The 26,657-nt window shown below is 53.0% G+C and overlaps 1 protein-coding gene across 2 annotated transcripts in view; it reads right to left on the bottom strand.

The window, feature by feature from the left end:
• MEGF11 (multiple EGF like domains 11) overlaps positions 1-18,651 on the bottom strand; it is a 229,653-nt gene extending 211,002 nt beyond the window's left edge. For both annotated transcript variants that reach the window (XM_047074919.1, XM_047074920.1), the window contains exons 1-3: positions 18,554-18,651; positions 14,193-14,294; positions 9,863-9,963 (exon numbers count right to left, since the gene is read on the bottom strand). In XM_047074919.1, the coding sequence (XP_046930875.1) occupies positions 9,863-9,963; positions 14,193-14,294; positions 18,554-18,651 (301 nt within the window). The remainder of the gene's footprint in view (positions 1-9,862; positions 9,964-14,192; positions 14,295-18,553) is intronic.
• Between the last annotated feature and the right edge of the window lie 8,006 nt (positions 18,652-26,657).

Raw genomic sequence — 26,657 nt, 5'->3', positions numbered from 1 at the left:
CTTAATACAGTCCTGCCTTATTTTACAGATGAGGAAAACCGAAGCAGAGAGAAGCTAACTAACATGCTCAGAGAGTCACCCAGGAGAAGAAATGGGATTTAAAACTCATGCTCTGTCTTGGGGCACCTGGGCCTGTCAGTCGGTTAAGCGTCCGGCTTCAGCTCAGGTCGACCTCGCGTTTTGTGAGTTCAAGCCCCATGTCGGGCTCTGTGCTGACAGCTCAGAGCCTGGAACCTGCTTCAGATTCTGTGTCTCCCTTTCTCTTGCTGCCCCTCCCCTGCTCACGCTCTGTCTCTCTCTCTCTCTCTCTCAAAAAATAAACATTTAAAAAATTAAAAATAAATAAAAATAATAAAACTCATTCTCTGTCTTAACCATTGCCCATCTCCTGCTCTCCTGGCAAGTTCCCACTCACCTTTGAGATTCTGCTCAAAACTAACCTCCTTCAAGGAGTCTTTTTGGATCTCCCTTCCCCCTTCAATTCCCCAGAGTTATAGTTGCTTCTCCCAAAGAGGTCTCTCAGTGCTCAGGGTCTATTTCATTCACCCACTTTCTTACTCACTCATTAATTATTCAGCACTAAGTGCCAGGCACTGTGCCTGGCCCTGGGACTAACCCGTGTAGGACACATGGTCCCTCTCCTTCGGGAACTCACTTGTGAGTGGGATAGACATGCAAGGCAGCATCACAACCAGTGGGACAGAGTGACAGGTGGTGCTCTAGAGTTCAATTGGGGAATCCAAAATAGGTGCTAACAGGAGCAGTGTCCAGAGAACACCCCGGGACTTGGTGCCCTACCGTGGATTCACTTGTTCAACAATTCTTTATGAGGACCTGAAAAGCACTAGCAAGTGATGGAGAGCAAATGTTCTGTTTGCTCACTGGAAATGAATGAATCTGCAGCAGGGTTAAGCATCAGTATCTTATGAATTTGGTTAGTGTACATCATCAACTGGAGCTCAGCCACTCGAGGCATCCTAAATCAATGTTCTAAGCCCACAAGACTGGGGAGGAGATCGTAGTGGCTGCACCAACTTTGGCCACTCAGGATGTGTTGGGGCAGCTAAACAGCCATTACTCCTCCCCCCACCACACACACACACACACACACACACACACACACACACACACAACAGCCCGGTGACCCTTGGTTTCCTTGCCTACTTATTTAAAGTGTGCTTATCATGCTGTGTTAGAATTTAAGTGTATTTATTTCCCACTAGACTGTATGCTTCTTATTCATCCCTCTATCCCCAGGACTCCATAGTGCATTCAAGGCATAGATAGGTAATAAATGTTGATGGATGGATGGATGGACAGATGGAAGAATGGATGTTGTTCTAGGCAGCAAAGCTCAGCACCAGGTGCTGGTGACCCGGGGGAGAAGCATCAGCACTGGTTCTGGTCCTGTCAGCAGGCTGCATTCCCTGGGGAGCCTCCTAGAAGGTCAGCAGGGAATGATTTTTCCTAGTAGCTACGTGGAGAGGCTTTCAGACAGACCCACAGCTCTGTACACACGTGTGTGCACGCACACATGCACACACACACACACACACACACTTTGATCCTAGCAGGTCATCCTTGCACCCACCTTAGCAAAATTCTGAAATCAAATCAGTTTGTCTTCCGTCCCTTCCTCTTCCTACAAACCTTTTCACCTGCCCTCTTGTCCGGCCCCACTTCTCTCTTCTGGCCACAGGTCCCTCCCACCGAGAGGAAACCCTCTGCAGGAGGGGAAGTGAAGGACTAGAAGTAGCACAGATCTCAACTCCTGGGCCGCACTTATCCACCGGACAAGGCACTTAGCCTCCCTGGCATCAGTTTCCCCTGCTGTGCAAGGGCCGTGGTAACACTCCTCCAGTCTGTCAGGAGTGAGTGATATACCGTAAGGGAAAGTTAAGGGTAAACCACCAGACGTTACACCATTTTATTATTGTTGTTCGAAGCTAGCCCTCAGTCCACAAAAGCACTGCCCTAAACGTCACTGGGTCTGGTTATAAAGCCCCCCGACTCCACCGCTCACTATAAAACAGGTACAGTTCCAGTGGCACGGAGAAAGGGCTGATGTAGGCCCCTCCTGCTACAAAAATGTCCCCAAAATATAATTTACAACTAAAAACCCAAAAATGTAGATATCTGAGCTCTAAGGAGAGAAAGGTAAACCGCCAAGTGTAAGAAAGAGCAGTGAGTCTACAGGAGGGACAAAAGGGCAGATACTGAAGCTAAGGTAGGCCAGGGAGCATGGGACCTAGCTAGCCGCTGCCCGCGGCCCCCAGTCCCGATTAGGAGCCTGGGGTTTAACACCCACACAGGGACAGATGGCCTTGGGACTTACCAGCTCCATGTAGTGGAAACTTGAAAATACTGCCCACCGGCCACATGAGAAATAAGGGATTCCGGATGAGCAGAAAGTCTTCCACAAGAAACAAGAAACCAGGAGCAGGGGATGGAGAGTGACCGTTTAATGGGACCAGGGTCTTCTTCACGGGTGATGAAAAGGTTTTAGAACAAGACAGAAGTGTCAGATGCACAACGTTACCAATGCACTAAGTGCCACTCTCATGCACGCTTCAAAATGGTCAATACCATTAGCCATTGTGTCATGTGTGAATTTCGCATCTTTTTTTAAAGGAAAAAGCAAAAAAAAAACAAAAACAAAAACCCCATGCCTTCGCCACAGTTCCAGCCTCAGCATGGAATCCCAAACCAAGAGATCAGTGCAGAGACTGGTCGTGAGCCAGTGAACAACAGTCGTGTGCCTACTAAGAAAACGCAGAACTCATGGGTGGGGCCCGTGCACACCCCAGGGCGTGGGGGAGGAGAAAAAAAGCTCAAGAGTTTGCAGCGATAAAGAAGGAAAAAAAAAAAAAAAAACAAGAAAAAAGAAACTACAACCTATATGGGGAAACAATCCATCACAAGGGAGAGTCAGCTATCTCCACAAACAGCAGAACGGATATACTCTGAGCTAACCAAACTCATGGACCCAAGATGGGACGATCTTGACTCTATAGCATAGCTCAAGATAGAACCATCTGAAAGGGACCATCAATACATCTCACATAGTTAAAGCAGTAAGCAAAGGATTAGAATTCATAATGAAAACACCTAGGCGGCTCAGTTGGTTAAGCCTCCAACTTCAGCTCAGATCATGATCTCACGGTTCGTGAGTTCGAGCCCCACACGGGGCTCACTGCTGCCAGCACAGAGCCCACTTTGGATCCTCTGTCCTCCTCTCTCTCTGCGCCTCCTCTGCTCACTTTCTCTCTCTCTCTCAAAAATAAAAACATTAAAAAAAAAAAAAGAACAGGACACTACAGAAAAAAAAAAAAAAAGCAAACCCGTAGATCTGAAGAAGGACAAACAGAATACTCCTAGGAATGAAACATGCCGTTGTTGAAATGGAGACCTCAACAGACAGGGTAATTAGCAGAGCCAAAGGATTTGAAAAACGGATCTGAGGAAAATTTCCAAGATACAGCATGGAGAGATAAGGAGATGGAAGAAGCCTAGGAGAGAGAGAGGAAGTGGAATGAGTATCCAACATTTTGGCACTTCAACAGGAGAAAACTGAGCGAATGAAGGACAGGGGACATTTGAAGAGCTATGGCCGAGAATTTTCCAGAATGGATAAAGGACATGAAAATTTAGCTTCAAGGGATATATACCTCTGAGGAGCAAACAGTGTGAACGAAAGCAACTCCACACCCACACGAGCGCTAGCCCGCAATGACGAGGTCCAGAACACGACAGAAAAACATCCTCAGACCCTGAGGGAAGATCACAGAGAACCTAGAATTCCACAGGCAGCTAAAGCACCACTCAGGAGTGAGGGTAAAACAAAGGCGTTTTCAGACAAGTAAAGCATACGAGAGGCGTTCGCTCATGGACCCTCCCAGGAAAAACTCCTGCACACAGATGGCCCTTCGAGAAGAATGAGGCCAAACCTAGCAAGGAGTGAGACCCGAGGAGAGATGAAGAGCAAGGAAGTCAGTAAACCAGAGCTGAATTCACAGTTAAACAACAATCCGCTGTAAAAACAACTGCGATAAGACAGGGGTACTTAAATCCCAAAAATAGTGTGAGGAGTTTGCTGTAGTTAAATCTTAAGCACAGCTCGGGTGCCCTCAGTGCAGCCAGTATCCCAGATCGTCCCCTGCCGGCTCCCCCTTAGCCATCCCAGGACATGCACACTGAGCCGGAGCGGTCTCCCTTCCCGGAGGCTTAGCAACCCCCTCCCCCACCTCTCCTGCACCCCTCTTCCGCCCCCAATCAATGGTGGGAGTGGGGAGGGCTGCTGGTGTGGGGCCCGTCAGCCACTTGCCTGGAGCTTCATTCCTGTACTTCTTGATTAGGATGAAACCCACACTGCGGGGAGGCTGGCTCTGGGATTCCAAGCATCCAGTGAGAGGGCTGGAGGACACCACTTAGGAAGTCTGGGGGCATTACCTCCTCCAGGAAAAGGAAAAAGGGGAGGGAGGGAGGGAGGGATCAGGCAGACCAGTTCCCCCTCCTTGCTGGCTACTCTGAAGCAGGCCCTCTCCTCTAGCCCATCAAGAGAGGGCCTGACTACCAATGGGATGCACCTGCTAAGCAATCTGCTTTCCCACCATCCTCGGTGGTGTTCAAAGTGTGGTTCCCAATGAGCGTCACCTGGGAACTTGTTAGAGAAGCACATTCTCTAGCTGCCCAGCTCCAATCTTCTGAATCTGAGACTGGGGCTGGGGCTCAGTGAGTCTGTGTTCAAACGTGTCTTCCAGGGGAATCTTCTACTAGGTTATCAGGTGTTCGAGAACACACGTGAGTGCATTGTGATTACCACGGCATCTGTAGGGTGATAAGCCCTAATACTGCTCACTAAATATTTCTGACCCGCCAGAGCCCTCTTCTCTCTGCCATGGCAACCAGCAACACTGCAAAGTTCGTGCTCCAGCAGCCTGGGTCCTGGGGCGAGCAGGCCCCAGCCAGCCAACAGTGGTCATGCAAAATGAGCAAGGAAGAAAAGTCTATTGTTTTAAGCCACTGGGATTCGGGGTGTTTGTTACTGCATCATAACCAAGCCCATCTAGTCTGATACAACCTAACGTTTTCAAAGAGCAGAGTTTCCCCAAATATCTCAAACACCACCGCCTAAGTGACAAAACCGGCTCTGTGAGGCAAAGGTGCCCTCTGGCCTATCTCACGAGAAAGGAGAAAGAGAGAAGTGCCATTTGGGTCCAATGATCCTTAGGAAATATGGGACTCAGCTGTATCTGTAGCTAAGGGACAGGGTGGGCAGTTCTGGTGCAGAAGGTTCTAGAAGGGCTGCCAAGGCCTCTGGGATATGGATGGCAGTTCTGGGGCAGAGGAAATGGCACAAAGAAGAGAAAAAGTAGTGCCACCACGCATGTATCAAGCTCTATGCATTTCAGGACGTGTTCGCTCACGGTTTCATCTTTACTCCTTCCACCCACAGGGATGATCCATCCTATGCCACGGGGGGTCCAGAGAGGCAAAGCGACTCGCCCAAGACTGCACATCTAGCTGGTGGCAGAGTCAGCCACGGCTTTTACGCCCGGGCCGGTGTCCTCCTACTATCTGCTAAGAAACGGGCTCCAAAAAGGCCGTTTTGGAGGGAAGATGATGCCCTCCTACCCCTACCCAGAGCATGGGTAATATTCTCGTGCCTCAGTCCTGAGGCATTAGATGGGTTCTCACCAGGTTCTGGTGAACTTGGGAGTTTCTCTGGTCCCCAAGGGGTGGAGAGGGAGAACTGGAGAGGGAGGGGGCCGCAGGGCATCGACTCCTGGATGCTTCTTCTGGGTTTGCAAAGCTTCTCATCTGGCACCCTGGGCACAATCCCTCACTTGCCCGCTACCATTTTTCCCTCATGCAAGTTCCCTGCCCCTGGGGTCTCCACTCGCTCCCGGACGGCTGGCAAAGCCTGTGTAAGGGCTGGCTGGTCCCCCTCCTTTCTTCCCATTGCAATAGGCGGGAACGAGAGAATGTTAGTAATGGCCAACACTCACCTGTTTACGGGTTCAACTGTCTCCCTCCCTAAAATTCATATATTGGAGGCCTAACCCCCAAATCTTCAGAATGTGACCTTATTTGAAGATAGGGTCTTATAGAGGTAATCAAGTTAAAACAAGGTCATTCGGGTGGGCTCTCATCCAATCTGACTGGTGTCCTTACAAAAAGGGGAAACCTAGAGAGACACACACACACACAGAGAAGGCTGTGTGGGGAATGGAGTTACCAGAAGCAAGGAGAGGGGCCTGGAACAGATCTCCGGTCACAGCCCTCAGAAGGAAGCAACCCTGCTGACATCCAGATTGGGACTTGTAGCCTCCAGAGGTGTGAGCCAGCACACTCCTGGTGGGGAAGCCCGCCAGGCAGTGCTGCTTTGCAAGGGCGGCCCTGGGAAATGAATGACTGCCTCCCCCAACCCCTCCCCCAGCCAGATCTGCCTCCCCCACCCCCCCACCCCCGTGGTCTCAGGCCAGCTGCCTCCACGCCTTTGCTGACGGGGTTCCCTCTCTCCCATCCACACCCAAAGATACCATTCCATCCAGCCCAAACCCTCAAGAAGCCCCCCGAGTGACAGCAGGTCACAGCATGGTCTCCCGCCTAGCGTGTTCGGTCTGTGTGTTCCTCCCCACATTCTTCTCCGGCTGTTGTCCACGGATTTTTCTGCATGTGGCCTGGCCTTCCCAACAAGACCATAGGTTCCACGAGGGCAGGAACTATTTCTACCACATCTCTTCTATCCCAAGGCACAGCACCGTGGGTGGGCCACGACAGGCGTCTAATAAATGCTGGTGGCACACCCTTCAAGGGCTTCTCCCGTCACGCTTCTGTCAAGAGCTGACGTCTCATTAACTCTCGCTAAGTGGACAAGGCTGAAGAAGACAGTCTCTCCATTCCACTCGGTTCTACTTTATCAAGATGCTCGTTGAAGCATCTGCAACTCTGGGGGCATGTATCTGTGTGCCAGATCATCTCTTTCTGCTAGGGCTGCAAGCCCCTCGGGGTAGCAACCATCTCTCGTGCGCACCCAAGTGCGTAGGCAACAAGTCGACAAGCGACAGTGTCAATCGAATGGATAAACATGAACACATGGCAGAAATTATTTACCAGGGTTTCAAAGACTCTGAGGGATGTGAGGGATCCATGAACCCACTGCAACTGTGTGCAAAGGAAGGGCTGTGTGTATGCACATAGGTTTATATATGTCATGTGCATTTTCCCAGGGAGAGGGTCCATGGTGATCTGGAGAATTAAAACAAAAGCCAAGAGTGAAAAAATGTTAAGACCCAAAGCCATGGAGTAAGGGAGCTGACATTTTTTAAGCCCCTACCCTGTGTCTGGCGGTAGAGGTTATTACTATCCCCATTTTTTTTTTCCAACGTTTATTTATTTTTGGGACAGAGAGAGACAGAGCATGAACGGGGGAGGGGCAGAGAGAGAGGGAGACACAGGATCGGAAACAGGCTCCAGGCTCCGAGCCATCAGCCCAGAGCCTGACGCGGGGCTCGAACTCCCGGACGGCGAGATCGTGACCTGGCTGAAGTCGGGCGCTTAACCGACTGCGCCACTCAGGCGCCCCAACTATCCCCATTTTACATGAGTGGAAACTGAGGTTCCAAGAGGTGACGTCTTGCCTAGGCTCACAGAGAGGGCAGCAGCCCATCTGAGAGGTTCACGGCAGCCTCCAGAGCCAGACAACCTAGGTTCAAATCCCTGTTCTGCCACTTCCTAGCTATACGACCCTGGTCAAGTTACTTACTCACTCTGTGACTCAGTTTCTCCATCGATAAGATAGGAGAAGTAAGAGTACCTACTTCAGAGGGCTGTTGTGAGAAGCTGATCCATTAATGCACGTGAAGTGACCGGAACGGCGCCTGGCGCAGGGGGTGTGCTCTGAAGAGGATGAGGAGGAGCATAAAGAGGAAGAAGCTGGGAGGGACAGAGCTGAGACTCAAACCCAGGCCTGTGTGACTCTTGCCCCTCTGGGTCAGCACTACCAGTACCCCGCATGCCCCAGTGCCCCATCCCACTGCTGAAACTCTCCTGTCCCCCTTCAGAAAAAGCCTTCAGTCCTAAAGTTGGCTTTTCTCACTGGCTATTCTGGAGGTGGCCTGGCCTGTGGCCACCAGCTCAGCAGGCAGTACCTGGCCGTTACATAAGGAGTAGGTAGGAGGTGACAAGCTGCCGTTCCCAGTCAGCAAGACCGGGCCTGTGCAATCAGGACACTTAGTGTTTCTGCCCTGGTCTTCATTTTCCAAGAGCTTTACCAACACCCGCTAATGGAAATTAGAAAAGAAATGTGCTCATCTGTTCCTGGAGCCCCGTGCTGACATCTGAATTCCCTCTATCATTTCCCTGGGTCCATCTTGGTGCCCTGAGCCCCGAAGGGCCACTCACATCCATTCTGCTTAGGCTTTATGAGTCCTCTGTCACCCTCCCCCGCCCCATGCCTGGCTCTCGCTCTCCTCCAGGCAGACAGAACAGCAGTAAAGCTTGGTCTCGATCTCACATCTACACCCAGGTCCCCATAGGAACCCCATCCCAGGTGACGTGCCAGCCAAGGCCTTGTCCCAGCCCGGTCCTCTGCCCTGCTCCCGAGAAACAGCCTTTTGGGGATGGCTTTGGGTATCTTTGTATTTTTCCTGCAAAACCATCATCAGTGAACGCATCTGTGGGAGCATTTTTCATTCGTTCCTGTAATGCAATTAGAATCAAGTTTCTCCAGCAAGAGGGGAATACGTACCATCAGCAGGGGAAAATTGTCATTTTGTTCCCAACACCAACACGCCCACCCTGCCCAAACTGTCTCTCTGGTGCTGGCTCACTCTACCCACCCAAAGGGCAAGGAGAATACTAACAAGGAACATCACTCTCCAAATCTGCCTCCAAATGAAGAGGCAGAAGTTTTGGGGGTGGATTCCCCTCTGTCATTAATAGTGGGGGGCTCCCAGCTTCTCTGACACTCTCCCACAGTGGCAACCCTCTACTGCCCACAGGAGAGCCCCATCCTGGCCCCATTACACCTGTCAGAGGTGGTGGGAAAGAGTCCATTAGACTCCAACAGGGCCCTGGAGTCATTCTTCCTGAGAGGTGAAATGACTTGCCCAAAGCCACATGCCTCAGAAGCTGGGACCAGAACTCAGATCTGCAGGTTCCTGGGTATCTCCCACTGCACAGAACTGCTCCCCCACCCCCACCCAGAGGGCCTGAAGCTGCCAGAAACTCAGCCCTTGACTCTCTGGGGACACCAAGAGCACTGAGCCACTGCAGACAAACAGGGGGAGAGGTTCCATGTGTCTTTCATGCACCCCCCTTGTTTTCAGTGTCTCCTGATCATTTTTGGAAACCCTCCCACTTCCTGGAACTGGCCCCCTGTGATCTGTCTTACTCTTGCTATCCTCCTTCTAGGTACTATGGTCTTGCTATCCAATGATCCAGCTTGCCTTCCTTCCTCCCTTCCAATCTCTATCCATCTGTCCATCCATCCATCCATTCATCCATCTCGTCACCGTTTATCCATTCAAGTCTCCTTCCATCCAACAAAGCCTTCTGGAGCCCTTCAGATCTGTGCCAGCCACTCAGCCCTTCTTCCCCACTGCTCCTCAGAGCACCCTCTCCGGAAGGGTCCACTTCTCTCCTCACCCCACCAAAGCCTGGAACTGACCTGCTTCCATTGATCCCATGTGATCCCACGCAATGTGTTTATACCAGACCCGTGATCCCCTCAGAGCCAGCAGCAGGCAGGGACTTCTGGAGCCCTCGGGTCGGCTGAGGCCTGCTTACCTCTCTTCTCTGTTCTCTCCCCTCGCCTCCCAACCCCAGTGAGGCCAGAACAGAGGCGGCCCCTACGTACGTATGCAGAAGTCTCCATTCTCGTAGTAGCCAGGGCAACACTGGGACCTGCGCCGGTACATGGTCCGGAGGCCACGCCGATACGCCGTCTTATAACTGATCCTAAGGCACAAGGGAGAAAGCCACTTGAAAGTATTGAAAATCAATCACTCCCGTTAGAATGATATTTGTGTTAAGCCACATGGAGGATGCCATTCAATAATTACTTTAAAATGCATGGCGGCTTCAAATATGAAGGAACACAATAAAGAAAAATCGATGGCTGCATCTGGGCCATTGTGATGCAGAATGTATTACTGACGCGGCGTTTGCTACACCTGCTGACTTTCCCAGGTCTCTTCAGCGTGATATCGAACAGGGTTTCGGAAGATACTTTCTGGGGTACTTGTGGAAGGTGACCGGGGCGGGGGGTGGAGGGGCTCTCCTAAAAACCCCCAGAGGAGCTCATAGGGTGACCTAGACCGGAGGTGTGGGCCCCGAGAGTGTCTGCCCCAACAAGCACACTGCTCACGGCCTCCTAGGGACTGGTCCACACACCTGGAGAACCAAAACGGGGTCAGCAAAGGGCCCCCCGAGTCTGACTCAGTCCCAGGAAGCAGATTAACCTCCGTCACCCCAAAATAACAGGTCCTCAGCCCTCGGAAGGCTCAGAACTGACCGCTGGCTCTGCAGAGGAAGAAACTAAGGCCCAGGGAGCAGGAACTCTGGACTGGAAGTCAGAGACTCGCATTCCCGTTCTTCTGCTGACACAGATGTTGACACTTCCTCCTGCGCCAGAGATTTATAGGCGAAATCTCATTCCATTCTCTGCCCGAGGCAGGGAGCATTACTATGTCACCTTTATTTTATTTCCTTTTTAGGGTTTTTTATTCTTGTCTTATGTATCCCTCTTCTGTTTTATGGATGAGAAAACTGGTATTCAGAGAAGTTAATGACTCGCTCAAGGTCAATGGATCAGTTTCAGAGCCAAGATTCGAACCCAAATCAGTCTAATTTCAGTGCCCCCAGGTTTCCCTTATTGTCCTGTGCCAGTTCCCACAGGGCGGCTGGCTGGCCATACAGGAAGGCCAGAGTGAGGAGGAAGACCAGGTAAATGGATGGTGGGTGGAATGAGTCCTTAAGAGGGAGTCAAAATGGGGTACTGACAGGCAAAGCCCCTTCCTCACACACAGGGTCAAAATGGAAGAGACTGAAATGGCCATTAAAGGTCAGAGAGAGGAAGTAACTCCCCAAGGTCATGACATGTGACTACGACTCAACCCCAAGTCCTTGGGCCTTGAAGCCAGAGCCCGTTCACTTCCCCCACCAACACCCCAGGGGAGCCTTCCCTGCAGACCCCTCCTCAGTGGGCAGAGCATCAGGGACCAGACATGGGAGACGCCTACAGCCTGCTTTCCATGGAGGGTTAGGCCAACGTAGGAAGGGAGTCCCATAGAACAGGCTGGGCCAGCCCTCCCAGTCCTTAAAGCCCTCGCTTAATGACAAATGACAGTGCAGGGCTTCTGGGGAAATCTATGATATTTGGGAATGTCGTAAACTAAGGGCATTCTACTTTGTCAAAAGCCCATAATGGGAAGTAAGCCGGCCTCACAGTGAGGCTACTTCCGTGGCACAGGAAGGCAGCTCCTGGCAATTTCAGGGGTGGTGTAGGCCTCTCAGATAAAGAACGAGGTAGGGCTGGCTTAGATTTCACCCAACCCGGTCGCCGTACTACACAGGCTTATCCCTCAGCTCTTCCAGTGGCGGGGGGCGGGTGGTCTTGGCACCGTGAAAGCCTGCCGGGACGGAGATGTCTCCCATGGCTTTGGTCTGGGAGACCCTTGCTTGCTCCCAGCACCGGGGTGGGAAGCAGGAGAGGGAAGGGGCCAGGGCCCAGGCTGTCGGGAGAAGGGTGCTACCTTTAAAGAAACCATTCTGCACTGAGGCAGACTGATGGTGCAGCTGTCAGCACGCACACTCTAGGTCATCAGGAAAGCTGCAAGGCGACTCAATGATTTAGCAAAATAATTCATGTTCCAGGAATGCAGCCTATTTTAATAAGCAGCCACTCACTCACCTTCCCCCCGGCGCTGATGGATAGTAGCCCTGGCCTCCAAGAACCCAACAGAGCCACACCTCAGAGCAAACTTGACTCTGGCACAGGGCCTGACAGGGCTCACGGAGGGAGCGGGGCTTCTATTTCCGCCTCCACCTTTGGCTGGGGCCACACGCGGCTACCTTGGCACAGCTGAGGAAGCTGGAAGGGGGCATTGGGCCCCACCTCCTCATTTCATAGTCAAGGGCGAGGGGAAGGGAATGTAATAATGGCTGACTAGCTCCCATTGGGCCAACCTTCCTGCAAACAACTATGAAATCTGGGGGAAATATAAAAAAACAACTACCAGAAGGCACTAGAGAGAGAACAAAGGTGGATCCTGGAGGGAAATACACACGGGAAAAAGGAAATGACACTGGGCAAGGTGAGCCCAAGTTCAGGACCCAGTCAACAAGGACTCCGGACGGCTACAATTCAGAGAGAAGGCACCCGGCCTTACTGGTTTGAAGCACCACAAGACAAGTCCAGCAACTTGAAAAGTGAAAATTGAAACCCCGCTCAGAAAAAAGAACAGCAAAGAGGAAGCCCCATATTCATTACAAAAGTCTCTGTCCAAACTCCTGGCCCCTGAATTATGTGTGTGGAGGACAGGTCCCACACAGTCCAGCTAAGACCAAAAATACTGAACGGGAAATTGATTGTAGCCAGGTTAACTGATAGCTAAAACAAAACAATAACAACAACAACAACAACAACAACAAATCAATACTCTCGGGTGGAACATAACAGAACTCAGTCTCTACAGTCTCTGCTGTTTATAATGCCCAGAATATAATTCAAAATTACTAGACATAAGAAGAAACTGGAGGGGCGCCAGGGTGGCTCGGCCAGTTAGGTGTCTGACTCTTGGTTTTGGCTCAGGTCATGAACTTATGGTTGTGAAATAGAGCCCTGTGTCGGCCTCCATGCTAGGCATGGAGCCTACTTAAGATTCTCTCTCTCTCTGTCTCTCTCTTTCTCTCTCTCTCCCTCTGCCCCTTCCCTGCTCACACATGCTCACTCACGCTCTCTCTCACTCTCTCTCTCTCTCTCTCTCTCAAGAAAAAGGAAACTAGAAAATATCACTTATATTAAAGAAAAGACAACCCATGAAGACCAACCCTGAAGTGGCCCAGATGTTGGAATTAGCCAGTAAGGGTTTTAAAAGCAGCTATCGTGTCCTACGCTCAGACATGAAAACCAGGACTTTGGCTTTTCAGCGTAGAGCAAATTTCCCCAGCCACATTGCTACCCACCGTGATTTAGGCATAAACCACAAAGAGGGACTAGGCCCAGGAGGAGGAAGCAAAAAAAAATCTGAAACCAACACAGATGCTGAGCAACTAGGAAAGAAACCTAAGGGATGGCGTCCCCCTCATTCCCCCGCTTACCCTCAGATAATAGTGCCACCTTGCCCGGATCTAACAGCTCGCTTTTTTCCATCTTCCCCTGTATTTTTCCCAGTATTTTCACATCCCTGACCTCACTGGACCCTGTGAGTAGGCAGGGCAAGGATCACTGTATGTTTGATGAGTACCCTGGGAATCCCAAAATAAAGCAGCTTGTCCGGGGTTATCCAACAAAACGTGTTCTCTTCCTTCCTCTCCTCTCTCCCCCAGCAACATGAGAGAATGGCGTGACCTGCGGGGGGCGCTGCAGACAAGGGAGCAGGAGCCCCGTGCAGTCATTTAGACTGAGTGTCTCCCATGGGCAGCCTGGCCAAGGTGCCGAGGGGGTGCCAAGTCCTATCCTGAGCTCAGTTCTCCAAACCAGATGCCCTGGCATGGGGCTACCCCTGCTCTGAGGTTTCTGTCTTAGGTTGTATTTCCCCTTGAAGCTGACCCTGAGGCAAAGATTCAAGGACAAGGAGTTTATTTGGGAGGTAATGTAAGGAAGCCCTGGGAGGGGAGAGGGAAAAAGAGGGTGGAAAAGGCAGCCAATTCAAGGTATGCTGGGATATGTGTAGAATACGCCTCAAAGTTTTCCCCTCTACCCTCCAGTGAGGGAACCAGGGGATTTATCCACCAACTCCCCATCTCTCGTTGGGTGAGAGACGCCCCAGGGCAGGAATTCTCTAGCACTTCTGCCCTACCCTGCCCATAAGCTTCTCTGGCCAGATAGAAGCCCTCAGCAGGGACTCTCAGACGGCAGTGCATTGACTACAGCTGCTACAGGAGACTCTTACTACCCGGCACAAAGCCACACTCTGAGGGCCCAGCACCCCCTCCCCAGCCCACCCCCCGAGAGAGGTACTCACCGGTGCCTGGTGCACTTGAACCAGCTGAGGATATCTGTGCACCGCGTGTAGTAGATCTGGTCGAAGGGGTGTGCATAGGACTCCTGGACGGTCACCGCATAGCTGAAAGTCAGGCGGGAGGACGGAGAAGCTATGGTCAGCACTTGAGAGGCTGAGCTGGTATGGGGTCTCCTTCCCCGGGGGAGCCGGGCCCACAGCCACGTGTCCAGGGGCTCAAACCTCCCCTCACCCCGCTATCCTCCTCCTGCCCTGCATGCCCTCAGCAATCAAACCTCCCCGACCCCAGGCTGGATCCAAGGCACATCCCTTATTGCCCTTGGGCCCGGTTCATTTTCTGAAATTCCAGTTCATTTATCAGAGAACGAACGAAGCAGAGTTTAGGTTTATTCTACGTGGCTCTGGAAGGCAGAGCCAACAAGTTTCAAAATACTTTGTGCGGATCTTTACGGTTTTCAAAGCGTCTACAGGGAAGCCGATCCTTATAGCAAAGTGGTCCCATTTCACAGCTGAAAAAGACTAAGGCTCAGGGAGAGGCCGGTTGCCCGGGCCACGCAGCTGGTACCGATAACTGCGAATACTCATTAAAGGCCCTGTGTTAAGTGTTTGAGTCCATTTTAATCCTCACAATCTTCTAAGACAGGTGGCACTGCTAGCCTCATTTTACAAACAGGGACAATGAACATCACAGAGACCAAGTGACCTCCCCAAGGTCACTTACCTTCCGCTCTCTTTTGTCTCCGGGATAGCGGGGGGAGCATCAAGGACATGCCCCAGATCCCCTAATCCAAGTAGTACCTCGTTATCCTGCCTGCTGGCTGTAAACCCGAACAGTGGGTAGAAGTCACAGAGGGGGGCGGATCTCAGCCTGACCCATATGTCTTTCTACCTGCCCGCCCCTGCCGGGAGTTGTATGAAAAGGCGGTCGAGCCGGGATGCTGAAGGGAAGATTCATCCTTGCTGTGCAGGCTGGGAGAGGGCCCCAGCTGAGACTTCAGGAATTCATTTTTATGTAGGTTGGTATTCCTCACCGCTTCCCCCCAGACGGCTCACTGACCTGGGCCAGATGGCTAGATCCAGGCTATAAAAGCCCGTCTGCTTTGCCTGAGGAAGCTCTTGGTTTGCTTGCAAGGGGGCTGAGCAGGCCAGCTCCCCGAGTGGGTCCACAGCAGGCTCTCTGATGCCGGAAAGGTCAAAGATCTAAAATTCAGAAAGCGGGGCCAGGAGCAGTCAGCAAGGCCCAGGGACTCGGGGTGCTGGGAAATTCTCTGGCTCTTTGAAGCACTGAGGATATGAGGGCCCCTGCTGAGCCTCTATCAGCTGGCAAGCAGCAATCGGAGACAGAGGCACACATCTGCGCAGACATGGGCCAAACCCTTTTTCATCTCCAGGCTCGGGGACACGGAGGCAGCTCGGCACCTACCCCTGACCTCCCACGGGCCCCTTCCAACTCTGAAAGTCCACGATCCTATGCTCCCACAGGGCTACTGACTACCTCACTTAGGGCAGAAGAATGACTGGATAAGCGTGCGTGGGCTCCGGGTCACCTTCGAACCCTGTCACTCGTTAGCCGCACGTCCTCAGACATGTTATGTAACTCACGGAAGGCTCCGTTTCCTCACCTGTAAAGCCATGGCAAATACTGCCAAGGACTTCGCGCAGTTACTGTGAGGACGAAGAAAGGCAACAAGAGTGTCCATCTCTCAGGGTGGTGGGAAGGTAAAGTAAGATAACAAGTAAAATTGTCAGCACAAGATAACACACGTAAAATTTTTAATGGGTGCACCGTAAGCGTCCAATAGACGCTGGCCACCATTGCTATACGACTGCAATGGTTCACCTCCTGTGCTACACATTGAGGTATTTCCTCCCTGGCTGTGGCGGGGAGAAGAGGAGCAAGACCACACGAAGAATGGGCTCCCCACCTTGGCTACGCACTCGGGGACTCAGGCACCCCTTCCCGTCCCGACACAGACAGTGGGTGCTCAGAGAAGAGGCATCAGCCCGACAGACGGGTGAGGAGAGTATCATGGGGGGAACGGTCCCAGTTCTGCAGGGGGTCCCCTGGGCCGAGTGAGTCTGGCAGTGAGACCTTGAATCAATTCCAAGTCTCCCGGGGCGAAGAGTGTGTCCCTGGTTTCATGGCTGGGCGGTTTAACACGCTCGCTTGCCAATATGCTAATGAGGGACCAGATTAATCTTGTAGAACTGGGCTTTACCAGCCAGGGGAGGTCTTTCCGCTGGGTTTTATGGTGGAGGGGCATAATTAACAAGGAGCCCGCCAGAAGCACTAATCCAGCTGAGAAAGTCTCCCTAAGCGGTCTCTGGGGACCAGGGCGTGTTTCCGGAATGATGCAGACTAAATCTGTCCATATGTAGTACGCAGTGGAGCTCAGGTAGGCAAGCCAAGAAGAAGAAGGCGCCCGGTGTCATGGGGCACTGTCTGCGAGGCCTCCTCCCCCTTAAGGGTTGGAGAAGCACCAGGGGCCCCCAGACCTCACTTTAGCCATAGGGTCTGTCCTTGTCCTCCCATCAAATGATCACCTCTGCTGATAGCCCAATCAGCCTGAAATGCCAGCTCAGTGCAAGCTCAGTTCAGAGTATTTTCCTATTCCCAGTTTATTAATGTTGCGGGGAGGGTGGGGGGGGGGGCGGTTAGGAAATTAGAGAATTTGGTTTCAGTTTGAACAGATCCACAGTTGGGACTCAGAAGAGGGAAGTGAGGATGGGCCCTGCCATCAGGGAAGGCTCCCTGGAGGAGAGGGCCCAGTTAGAGGAGCTGGGGAAGGCAGAGAAGGGCAGACGGGAGGAGGTATCCTGGAGGTGGGGACATAGCACAGCCATCCTCAGGAAGCAACTATGTCTCGGCCTCGGATCACATGGATAGTAGGGGGCTGTCGAGGCTGGGATCCGTCAACCGGGGAGGCTAGTGTGCAACTTCACCTGACAGCTCTCTCACCCTCTGGGAAAGAAAGGTTTAAATTCACCAAGACCAGAAGGGCAAGAAGCCTGAGTCACCTCAGAGCCATGTGGAAAGCTTATGAAAAATGCATATCCCTAGGCTCTACCCCAGACCTGTAGAATCAGAGTCTCCGGGGCCAGGACCCAGAACACTCCGTTTTCCATGCCCACCTCCGGTGAGCCCGATGTGCTTTAAAGTCTGTGAGAACCGGTTCCTGCAAAGCCAGAGGCGTCACCAAGAAAAGACAACAATCGACTTTTGCGGTCGCGAAAGCCCTTTCGTGACACTGGTACCCCGATCCTCCAACGTGCCTGTGAGGCCAGGGTAATTATTCTCCCCCACTTGACAGTGGGGAAGCAGCCTCAGGCTGGTTCAGACGCTGCCCCAAAGTCCTACAGCTGCCAGGTGACAGGATCCAGACTGGAGTGAACCAAGGTCCTCTCGTTACAGACCTTGTGTTCTTCCCACTGCACCTAACAGGTGTCGGTTTGCTCCAGCGGACTCTGTGGGGACCCCCACAGAGCGCCCAGTCACTGCCGCACATGCGCATACTGGCGTAGGAGCACTCCCTCTGCGCCCCCAGACCCTCATCCCTCCAGGGCCTGGGGTGGCCTGGGCGGGGGGGTGCCTTTCCCTGTCGTGGGGCCGGGACATTCACCCTCGCAAGCACGGAGCACGGCCAGCCCCACTCGCCTGTCCTCTACCATCTGCCTCCCCCACCGGGCCCTCATCTTAATTTTATTCATTTGATTTATTAACATCTAAGTGGCAGAGTCGTCCTGGTCAGCGCGGCCAATCAATTCCAGGGTTTAATTCGGTTTTTCCTGATTGGGTCTCCGGTCACTATCTTTCTGCTCACCAAAATCAATACTTTAACCTTGTACTTCAAAGTCAGGCTGTCTGCAGGGCCCTGGCCCATTCCCCACGGACCCAGTGCTGCAGCCAGGATGCAGCCAGCTCTTCTGCAGAGGCCCTGGGCCGCTCTTCCCCTGGTCCCCTCCTGCCCACACCAGGCGGGAAGCAGCAGCAACGGCATCTCAGCATCGGAGAATAGCACATCTGGATTGCGGTCACTCACCGCACCCCACCTGCCTGTGGACGGGCACTGAGCCCCGCTGGGCCTCTGGAAAATGGTCAGGGAGGGCCAGTGCGGGGAGGGACCAGAGTTCATTGTCATCTATCACACTGCATCACTAAGTCAACCCCCTCCCACAGCCCTGAGTCCCAGACAGAATCCATACTGCTTTGTCCTGTCTTCCAGCGTCTGTGCTGTGTCCCCAGCTGGACCACAGGCCCACGGTGGGCAGCTTCTGTACCTCCCGACTCCGCTTTTGTCCCAACAGTGCCAAGCCCAGGGTGAGGCCCTCGGGGAGTGCCTGGACATCTGAGATCCACATCTTACCTCTCCCAGTGGCTGCACACGTTGGGGTCCTCGGGGTTCAGGGAGAGGGCAGTTTGCAGGAGAGAGAAGACAGTGAGCCCTGTCACCGAGAGTGCCATCCCGGGCCCTGTGGGGGGTTGGGGGAGGGGACAAAGGAAGCAGCGTCATTAATCAGACCGTTTTCCCAGGCATCTGTTTGGCACGGAGACTTCTCACACGAAACAACAAAATAGACTTGCTAAGCAGACTAAGTTTCCCCCCAACGTCATGTAATGAGCATTTGATATTTCACACTCGCAGGCTTTGACTACACAGCAACACTTCACCAGCTCTGAGTAACCGGGGAGTGGGAAGCCTGAGTCAGGGAAAAGTTGAAATTCCAGGCCAGAGCTTCTGAAAGTTTTTTTGGCTCGTGGAACTCCTTTGAGAATCTCCGGAAAGTTCAAGAACTTCTCCCCAGAAAAATGCCCACATGCACAACATTTGGCTGCGATACCGGGGTGTCCTCAGGCCCCTGAGCCCATCCTCGGACGAAGAACCCCTGATCTTTAAACGCAATGTCCTCCCTCTGCCCGTTCTCCCTCATCTCTGGTATGCTTGGAGCATCCAATTCTCTCCCTACTCCTTCCTGCAAAAAGGAAAGAGAAGAAAGGTGTCTACTGTGGCCAGAGCTGGGAAGCTGAGCTGGGAAAATCCTTCCAGACCACCCAGAAGGCTGGACCTTGCTTCTCTTGCTGCTATGGGGTATCAGTCTCTGACTCCCACACTGATGCACACATCACTCCCACCGAGGGACGAAGGCCTGGTGAGGGGCTTTGAGGAAGCAGCTCATAGAGTTTGATCCAGGCCCCTGAAGTGACAGCCTGTGGCAGGTGTCAAGTGTACCTACACAGATGTCAACTCCCCAGGCTCCTTCCCGCCCTGGCTCCAGGACCCCATGACCCTACAGCCTTAGAGAACTGTCCAGGGCTCCCACCTCCGGGGGTGGGGGTGGGGGGATTGGGGGCAAAGGGGGAGGGAAACTCGCCCCGGGGAGCTGGAATTCATATGTGCTCAAACATCAGCTCTAAAATGAATGAACACTGTGGCTCAGAAAGATAGCACTATTTTTCATGTGTACACAGATGCTATCGTGATTTGCTTAAAAGCTTTACTGAATTCAGAGTAGCTTTTCTTCTCCGTCTGACACACTAAAAAACGCAGTTGCTAATAACTGGGGGCGGGGATGGTATAGAAAATATTTTGATGTTGGAAAGGGGTCCCCAGGCTTGAAATGGTTGAGGATCCAGTCCATTGGCCCTGAGCTCACCGATGAGGAAGTACTCACCCTACTCAGGGACAGACAAGAGTGACAGGGATGTCACACACACCCCCATCTGTACCCGGAGGGAAGCTAAAGAGAGCTCCTGTCTTCCTTCGTGAAAGGTTAAATGCTCTCCTCCCCATCCCCAGTAATTTCCTCACTAAACTCCTTCTTAGCAGCTCCTTCAAAGATAAACAAATTGTCACAAGTTCTGCACAACTGTGGGGGTCCAAATTAATGATTAATGAGGCTTTTCTGTTTGAGATCTGAAAACAATCTGGCTACAAGTATTTTGGAAATCAGTTAGGAAAGAGAAAAGCAATTCTGGTGTTCCCACTCAATTTGCAAAGTCCAGGAGTACGCAGGCCACGGCCACTCTTCTCCCCTCCCCACTCACTCCCCCCCTACGTCCTCGGGGCCCCAAGGGGCCTCTCCACAGAGAGCTGGGCACAGCCTGGAGCCCACGCAGCACTGAGGCCACAGGGCGTTTCAGCCCGTTCCCCTCTGAGAAGAGGAACCACAGCCGATCCCAGAAAGAGTCTGCCCGGACGTGGCATCATGTTTTAGGGAGACTCGTGTAGGAGAAGAATCATCTTCCAGGGCAAGGGGGACTGATCAGCCATCAGATAAATTAAATCAAGGAACAATGGAAGCGACACGGTGCTCCCAAAGGCACAGAGTCAGGATGCCAGCGGCCGAGAATGCCTCGTTCTAGTTCTCTCCACAGCCCTGTCTCATTAATTTGGTCACTCCTGTAATCTACAGCGATCTCCTGAGAGGACCTCCCGACCGCATCTTCAAACTTAGGAAGCTTAGAACACTAAAGGATAAAGCCACCTGGATTAGAGAAGAGTGTCCCTCTGGCCCCTTTGGGTCCATGGTGACAGGAGAGGAGTGGGGGATGGAGGGAGCTGGAGAATTTGGGACATCTTTCCAAATGTTCCTGAAAACCTCCTCCCTGAGTCCGATCTGGGCAGGGCAGCTTAGCTGCCTCCCACCGGATATTGGGGCATAGAGGAGGGGGTGGGGGCAGGAACGGGTGTTTGGATAAGCACCCAGGAAGAGGAGACAAGGACCCAGGCAGCTCGGCGGCCTCTCTCCTCTGTCCGTGTTGTGGCGTGAAGGCCAGCAGAGCAGGGGGGATTCGCACCCAACCCTTGAACAGCCCTGCCACCAGCATCCACGTGGTCCCCCATCTGAGGCCAAGTCCGCCTCTGTGGAAGTGTGGGAAGGGAGCTGAGAAGGACGGCCAAGGACGGCCAGCCTGAGCGTGGAAGGCTCCCCTCAGGTTCCCTCACCCTCACGCTTTCTCCCAGAACCCGGCCCAATCTACAAGATGCGACCTTATCGGGGCGCCTGGATGGCGCAGTCGGTTAAGCGTCCGACTTCAGCCAGGTCACGATCTCGCGGTCCGGGAGTTCGAGCCCCGCGTCGGGCTCTGGGCTGATGGCTCAGAGCCTGGAGCCTGTTTCCGATTCTGTGTCTCCCTCTCTCTCTGCCCCTCCCCCGTTCATGCTCTGTCTCTCTCTGTCGCAAAAATAAATAAACGTTGAAAAAAAAAAATTTAAAAAAGATGCGACCTTATCACCCACACTTCCCGCCCTGGGCCACACTGGTCTCTCCCGCTCTTTTCTTCGTTCACACTGGCCCCCTCGTCCTCAACCCCCCGACATTGTCAACTTTCCACGTGCAAGTACCGTCAACTCGAGGTCCAGCTCAGTCTCCAGCCCCTCCTCCCCTTCAGGGCCTGAGCACCTACTGGGTGCCAGGCATGCTACACTCACAGAGCTTAGAGTCTGGGCCATGCGGCCCAGCGCTTACCAAGTCCCATCTCACATGGACAGCTTTTCCAGCCTGTGTTCTTCATGTGTCGCATAACGCCTCAAAGGCGGGGTCGAGTCCTAGGTCAGACCAGTCAGTTCCTCTTGGTAACTGGTTTTAGAAGAAGTATTTCTAGGGGCACCTGGGTGGCTCAGTTGATTGGGCGGCCGACCTCGGCTCAGGTCATGATCTAGCGGTTTGTGGGTTTGAGCCCCGCGTCGGGCTCTGTGCTGACAGCTCGGAGCCTGGAGCCTGCTTCGGATTTTTTATCTCCCTCTCTCTCTGCCCCTCCCCTACTCCTGCTCTGTCCCTCTCTCTCTCTCTCTGAGAAGTATTTAAAAAAAAAAAAAGACGAAGAAGAAGCTTTCTACTCATCTCAGACACTTCACTTGAGGCAGAGTGGAGAGAAGCCAGAAGGGAGCCACCCCCACATGCGGGCAAACCCCTCGCCATGCACGTTAACGGGGCTTCCCGGGGCTCTCGCTCTCAAGAGGCTGGATCCCAAAGACATATGCTCACAAGATGACTGAGGGAAAATCAATGCTGCCGCAGTGGTTATTAGGCCGACTCCATTCGGAGTGACAGAGGTTAACGTATCGGGCACCATCTGATTTAGGGCATTAATAATTAAATAAGAAAATGCCCCTGGTTTCACTTGGGAGCAAGAGAACATGTAAATAGATCAGCTGGTTCCCTTCCCTCTTGTCCATGCTCCCTGCATATTAAGGAGCAGAGGAAGAGAGTTGAGGTTCCAGCGATGGAGAAATTTCCTCCCTGACTGTGGGGTCTGGCTGCTTCGCACCCAGTGAGCCAAGTAGGAGACTGCAGGGGAGAGAAGGTGGCTGGGAGATGAGTCTGCACACCTGCCCCCCGCCTGAACTGGTCAACCGTGCCCTCCTGGAACACCACCGGCTGGACCTGGGCTACACCGTGGACACAAAGAAATAGCACGCGTCAGCTGCCATCTCTTTGAGGAGATAAAGCGGCAAGCAGTGAAGTCCCCCTGGGGGGCCCGTGGGGTACTCTGTGGAGCGGCCGGGACTTAAGATGGACAGAACACGGAGAGAGGGCGGGGAAGAGAGAGGGCATTTCGGCGGCAGGCACAGCATTAGCAAGCGCACGGGGAGGCAGGAATGTTCCATGGCGCTGGAGGCAGCAGAGAGATGACGTTGCGGAGCCGTGGGGGCCATGGGGGCAGCTTTGGGAGGTGTTTCCCAAACCAGGGTTCTGTGGAACACTAGTCCCACGAGCCACTGATAGAAATCTCCCAGAGCTTTCCACGAGTGAGTTAGTTCAGGAAATGCTGCACGCTTATGCCCGCATCTTAACTCTCCCAGTGTATCTCAGGCCCTGAGAAGACCCCGAGTAAAGAGACCTGCTTTTACTTTGTTTGATCCAGTGTTTTCCCTACAACCCCTTCTAGTCAATGCGCTAGGAGCAGAGGTCCTCAGAGGTCCATTTGGAAAACTCTGCTCCCCTCCATCAAGGGCAAGTGTGAAGGAAGCCCTGCTCCTATCAGCCTGCATCCTTAGAGATGGTATTCATTTGTTTATTCTAACACTTGAGGGCCCCCTGTGCCTGGCACGTGGTGTTAAGGGGACCTGCCACTGGGTAACCTAAGAGACACTGACATCGTAGCAAAGGACCCCTCCTCCCAGCCAGGCTTATGTTCCAGTCTGGGTCAGCCCTGCAGGCTGGGCAGACCTTAGAGACGGCAGCGTCCTCGGGAGGCCTGCGCCTCCTGCCCAGGGTCCTGGCATCGCGGGCGCCCCTAGAGTCCAGCCTGAATCTCTGGCCAGACACCAGCTGCTCACATCAGCCAAGATGCATAAAACTAGGGCAGAGGCCAGACAGACAAACAGATGGCCTCTGCCCCAGGATCAGTTGCTATGACCTCACAGTCCATCTGTGCAAAAATCCTCCCCCACCTGCTTCGCTTCCACCACCTGCCTAGTCCTCCTGACTGTGCCGAAATCTTGGACACGGAAGCCTGGTCCACGTACCTGGAACCTGCTCTCTGTCCATCCCAGTCTCTTCCAGGGAGCCCTTCGTCCCCAACAAATTTGCAGTGGGGGCGGGGGTGGCGGTGGCTAGGCGCTAGTCTGTGGGTCCTGGGAGGTTTCCACTTGTACAACACTGGGCATCGATCGGTAGTGGCTGCTTGGAATGCAACACTGAGAAACGGGGGTGGAGTGGGAAAGCGTGCCATGATCGATTAGTAATGCCTGTCATAGGCACCGAGTGGGAGAGGGACACACAGGTGCTCGCGCTTGCCCCTGCCCTACACTGCTGATCAGTTATTAGTAGCTTTGGAAATTGCTCTTTTTCTATTTAAGCCATCCAGATGTGGCCACCACTCTTCCCTCTGGGCCGTAGAACCTGCGCATCGTTTTCCCTCCCTTGATAGCACACTTTTAGGACACCCATCATGAGGACAGAGGCTGGGGTCTGGCGCGTGCATGTCGTCCTCAGCACCCAGAGCACCTGCCTGCACGTGGAGAGGGCTCAATACCCCTCGTCAACCCATTATTGACTCTTCAGCTAAGCGCATCTCCCAGCCTCTCGGCCAGCCCAAGCCTCAGGGCACATTGCTTGTGTCTGGCCTGACAGAGGCCACCAAAGATCTGTCCCAATGGCAGGTCATATACGGCACGGGGCATTCCACACTGCGTTAACAGTGCACCGCGGAGACATCAATCTGTTGGCAGTGGATACAGGGAGCACGGTGACATCCTGAGAGTGACTCAAAGCCTCCCGCCTGGGCCACCCCACCAGCGCGGGGGTACATCTGCTCCAGGGACCAGCACAAGGCGGGCATTGAAGCCTCCTCAATAGCTCAAGCTGCAACTTGGGACTGACGTATTCCGAGCGCCTCATGAAAAGGCGCTTTCAGACTCGGGAAGCAGCAGAAGCAACCCCCGAACTGGAACTGATAAAGCAAACGCCTCACATCCCTCCCAGCATGTGGGTATAGAAAGAGAGATTTCTATCTTCTATTTATAGAACACACACACACACACATAAATACACACGCTTCTCTATCTCTCTCTCTTTTTTTTTTTTCCTGAATAAAACAAAACAAAAAGCCAAGTTTGCACTCAGAGGGGCAAATACCAAGGTTATCATCCTGTCTGGCAGGCCTTCCCCCTCGTCTGCCCACGGATCTCCGAGCCGGTTCCCAGTCCCCAGGCCCCTCTCTATTTACTGGCCTTGCTGGGGTCTGATTAATGTGAGATGAAAAGCAGAGCTGAGGTCCGCCCGTAATTAAGAGGCTTCACCCTTTGCCTTGATGAGGCCTCCTGCCCTCCAGCAATCCCACCAGGGGCCGGGCTTACGCCCGAAGGCTTTCTAATCTCTCTGCATTTAAAAAGAAAAAAAGTTTTCAAAATAAATCCACAGCTCTTAATCTCCAAAAGAGTGATTCCCTGACAGTTAGGAGTGCAGCAGAAATTCCCAGTGCCAACACGGAGACCCTGCCAGGTGCCTGCCCACTGGGATAAATCAGAGAGGATTGCAAAGACATGGTAAACGTCCTCCTTGGAGTATGGGCTCAACCGCCCCGATAAATTCTACTTTCTCCTTGCCCAGGAAGCCTCAGGCTGCAAATCCTGAAAATGGCACCACGGAGGCCTACCATTCATCAGGGTCAAAAAGACTGTCCTGTCCCCTGCGCCCTTAAGCCCTATAGACCAAGCGGCCGTGGCATCAGCCAGGCTCGGAGAGAAATCACAGCATATCCCAAGGGAGGGGGAAGTGGGGGGGATGCGGAAACTGCTGAGCTGATAAAGCACCCCCCTTCCTCCCCCACTGGGTGCAGCCTCTGTGTTCTGGGCCCTCAATCCTTCCATTCCCAAACAGGCAGCAGAGGCTCCCCCAGCCTCCAGCCCCTCCAAAGATCAAGGGAGAAAACTTATCTGTGTTCTTAGGCCATTTCATTTCTCACAAAGCCATTATCTCCATCTTTCCATTTCTCTGCAAATCAGGGAGCACTCAGCTGGCTTGGCCAGCCCCGAGGGCGCCTGCCCCTCCCAGCCCACCCTCCCCAGGCCTGCTCTACTTCTCTCCCCCAACCCCTCCCAGGGCCACGGGGTTCTCTTGGAACCATGCGAGTCCCACGTGCCCTGGCTTGAAATCATGGCTCCGTCCACACAACCCCCAAAGATAAGTCAGTCCCTCAGGGCCATACAGCCCCAAGGAGACTATCCCATTCCTTGCCCGCTCTGAAAAAACATTTCTCGGACTACAGGATGCAAGCACAGGTGCCTGGATAGGAAGGCGCACTAGGGGACAGGGCCCTGGAGAATCACCGCCATTGGAAAATCAAGGGTCCCACGTAGGCTGAGGTGAGGATGACCGACTAAACAACAAGCCACACGGTATTAGAACAGGCACTGAGACCTGGGAGCTTCAACTGTCCAACGCCTCGTCCCCCAGGAGGGGGAACTGTCACCGGGTGGCTGGTTCAAGGTCACATGACACACAGGGGGCAGAGCTCACGTGAAAGGGATAGCGAAGCCAGACTGACGTTGTTCAAATCCTGACTCCACGTCACTGGCTGTGCAACCTGGATAAAATCATTCACCTGCCTTAGGGCTGAGTGTTTTACAGGGGCCACATCAGGCACCGTCAACTTCACGGCGCTGTTAGGATATGAATGAGTCAGCAGGTAAAGCATTTGGCCCCGTATCTGGCACATGGAAGGTACCCAGTAAAATACTCGTTTCCTCTCAACCCATATTCCCCCACCTCAAAGATCCACCCAACTCTAGAATTCTGACTTCTAGAATTTCTAAGGAGCTGGAGAGGAAAAAAAAAAAAAAGACACTGATGGAAAAACCCTCGGTGGAAAATCTAGGCTTGGCTGTATGTATTCAGTGACTACTGGGTCCATCTTTGCTGTTCAATTGTCAAGACGGATCTCATCTTTCAACTACCGAGCACACGTTTATTGAACACTTGCCAGTCACTGTGGACACAAAGATGACTCAGGCAGGCCCCTGC

This window comes from Lynx rufus, unplaced genomic scaffold, assembly GCF_022079265.1.
Source record: "Lynx rufus isolate CCGP_SWC_20201006 ecotype Redwood Valley unplaced genomic scaffold, mLynRuf1.p SCAF_13, whole genome shotgun sequence".
NCBI lineage: Eukaryota > Metazoa > Chordata > Mammalia > Carnivora > Felidae > Lynx > Lynx rufus.
The sequence above is the reverse complement of the archived record's forward strand: the minus strand, read 5'-3'. Positions and strand labels throughout refer to the sequence as shown.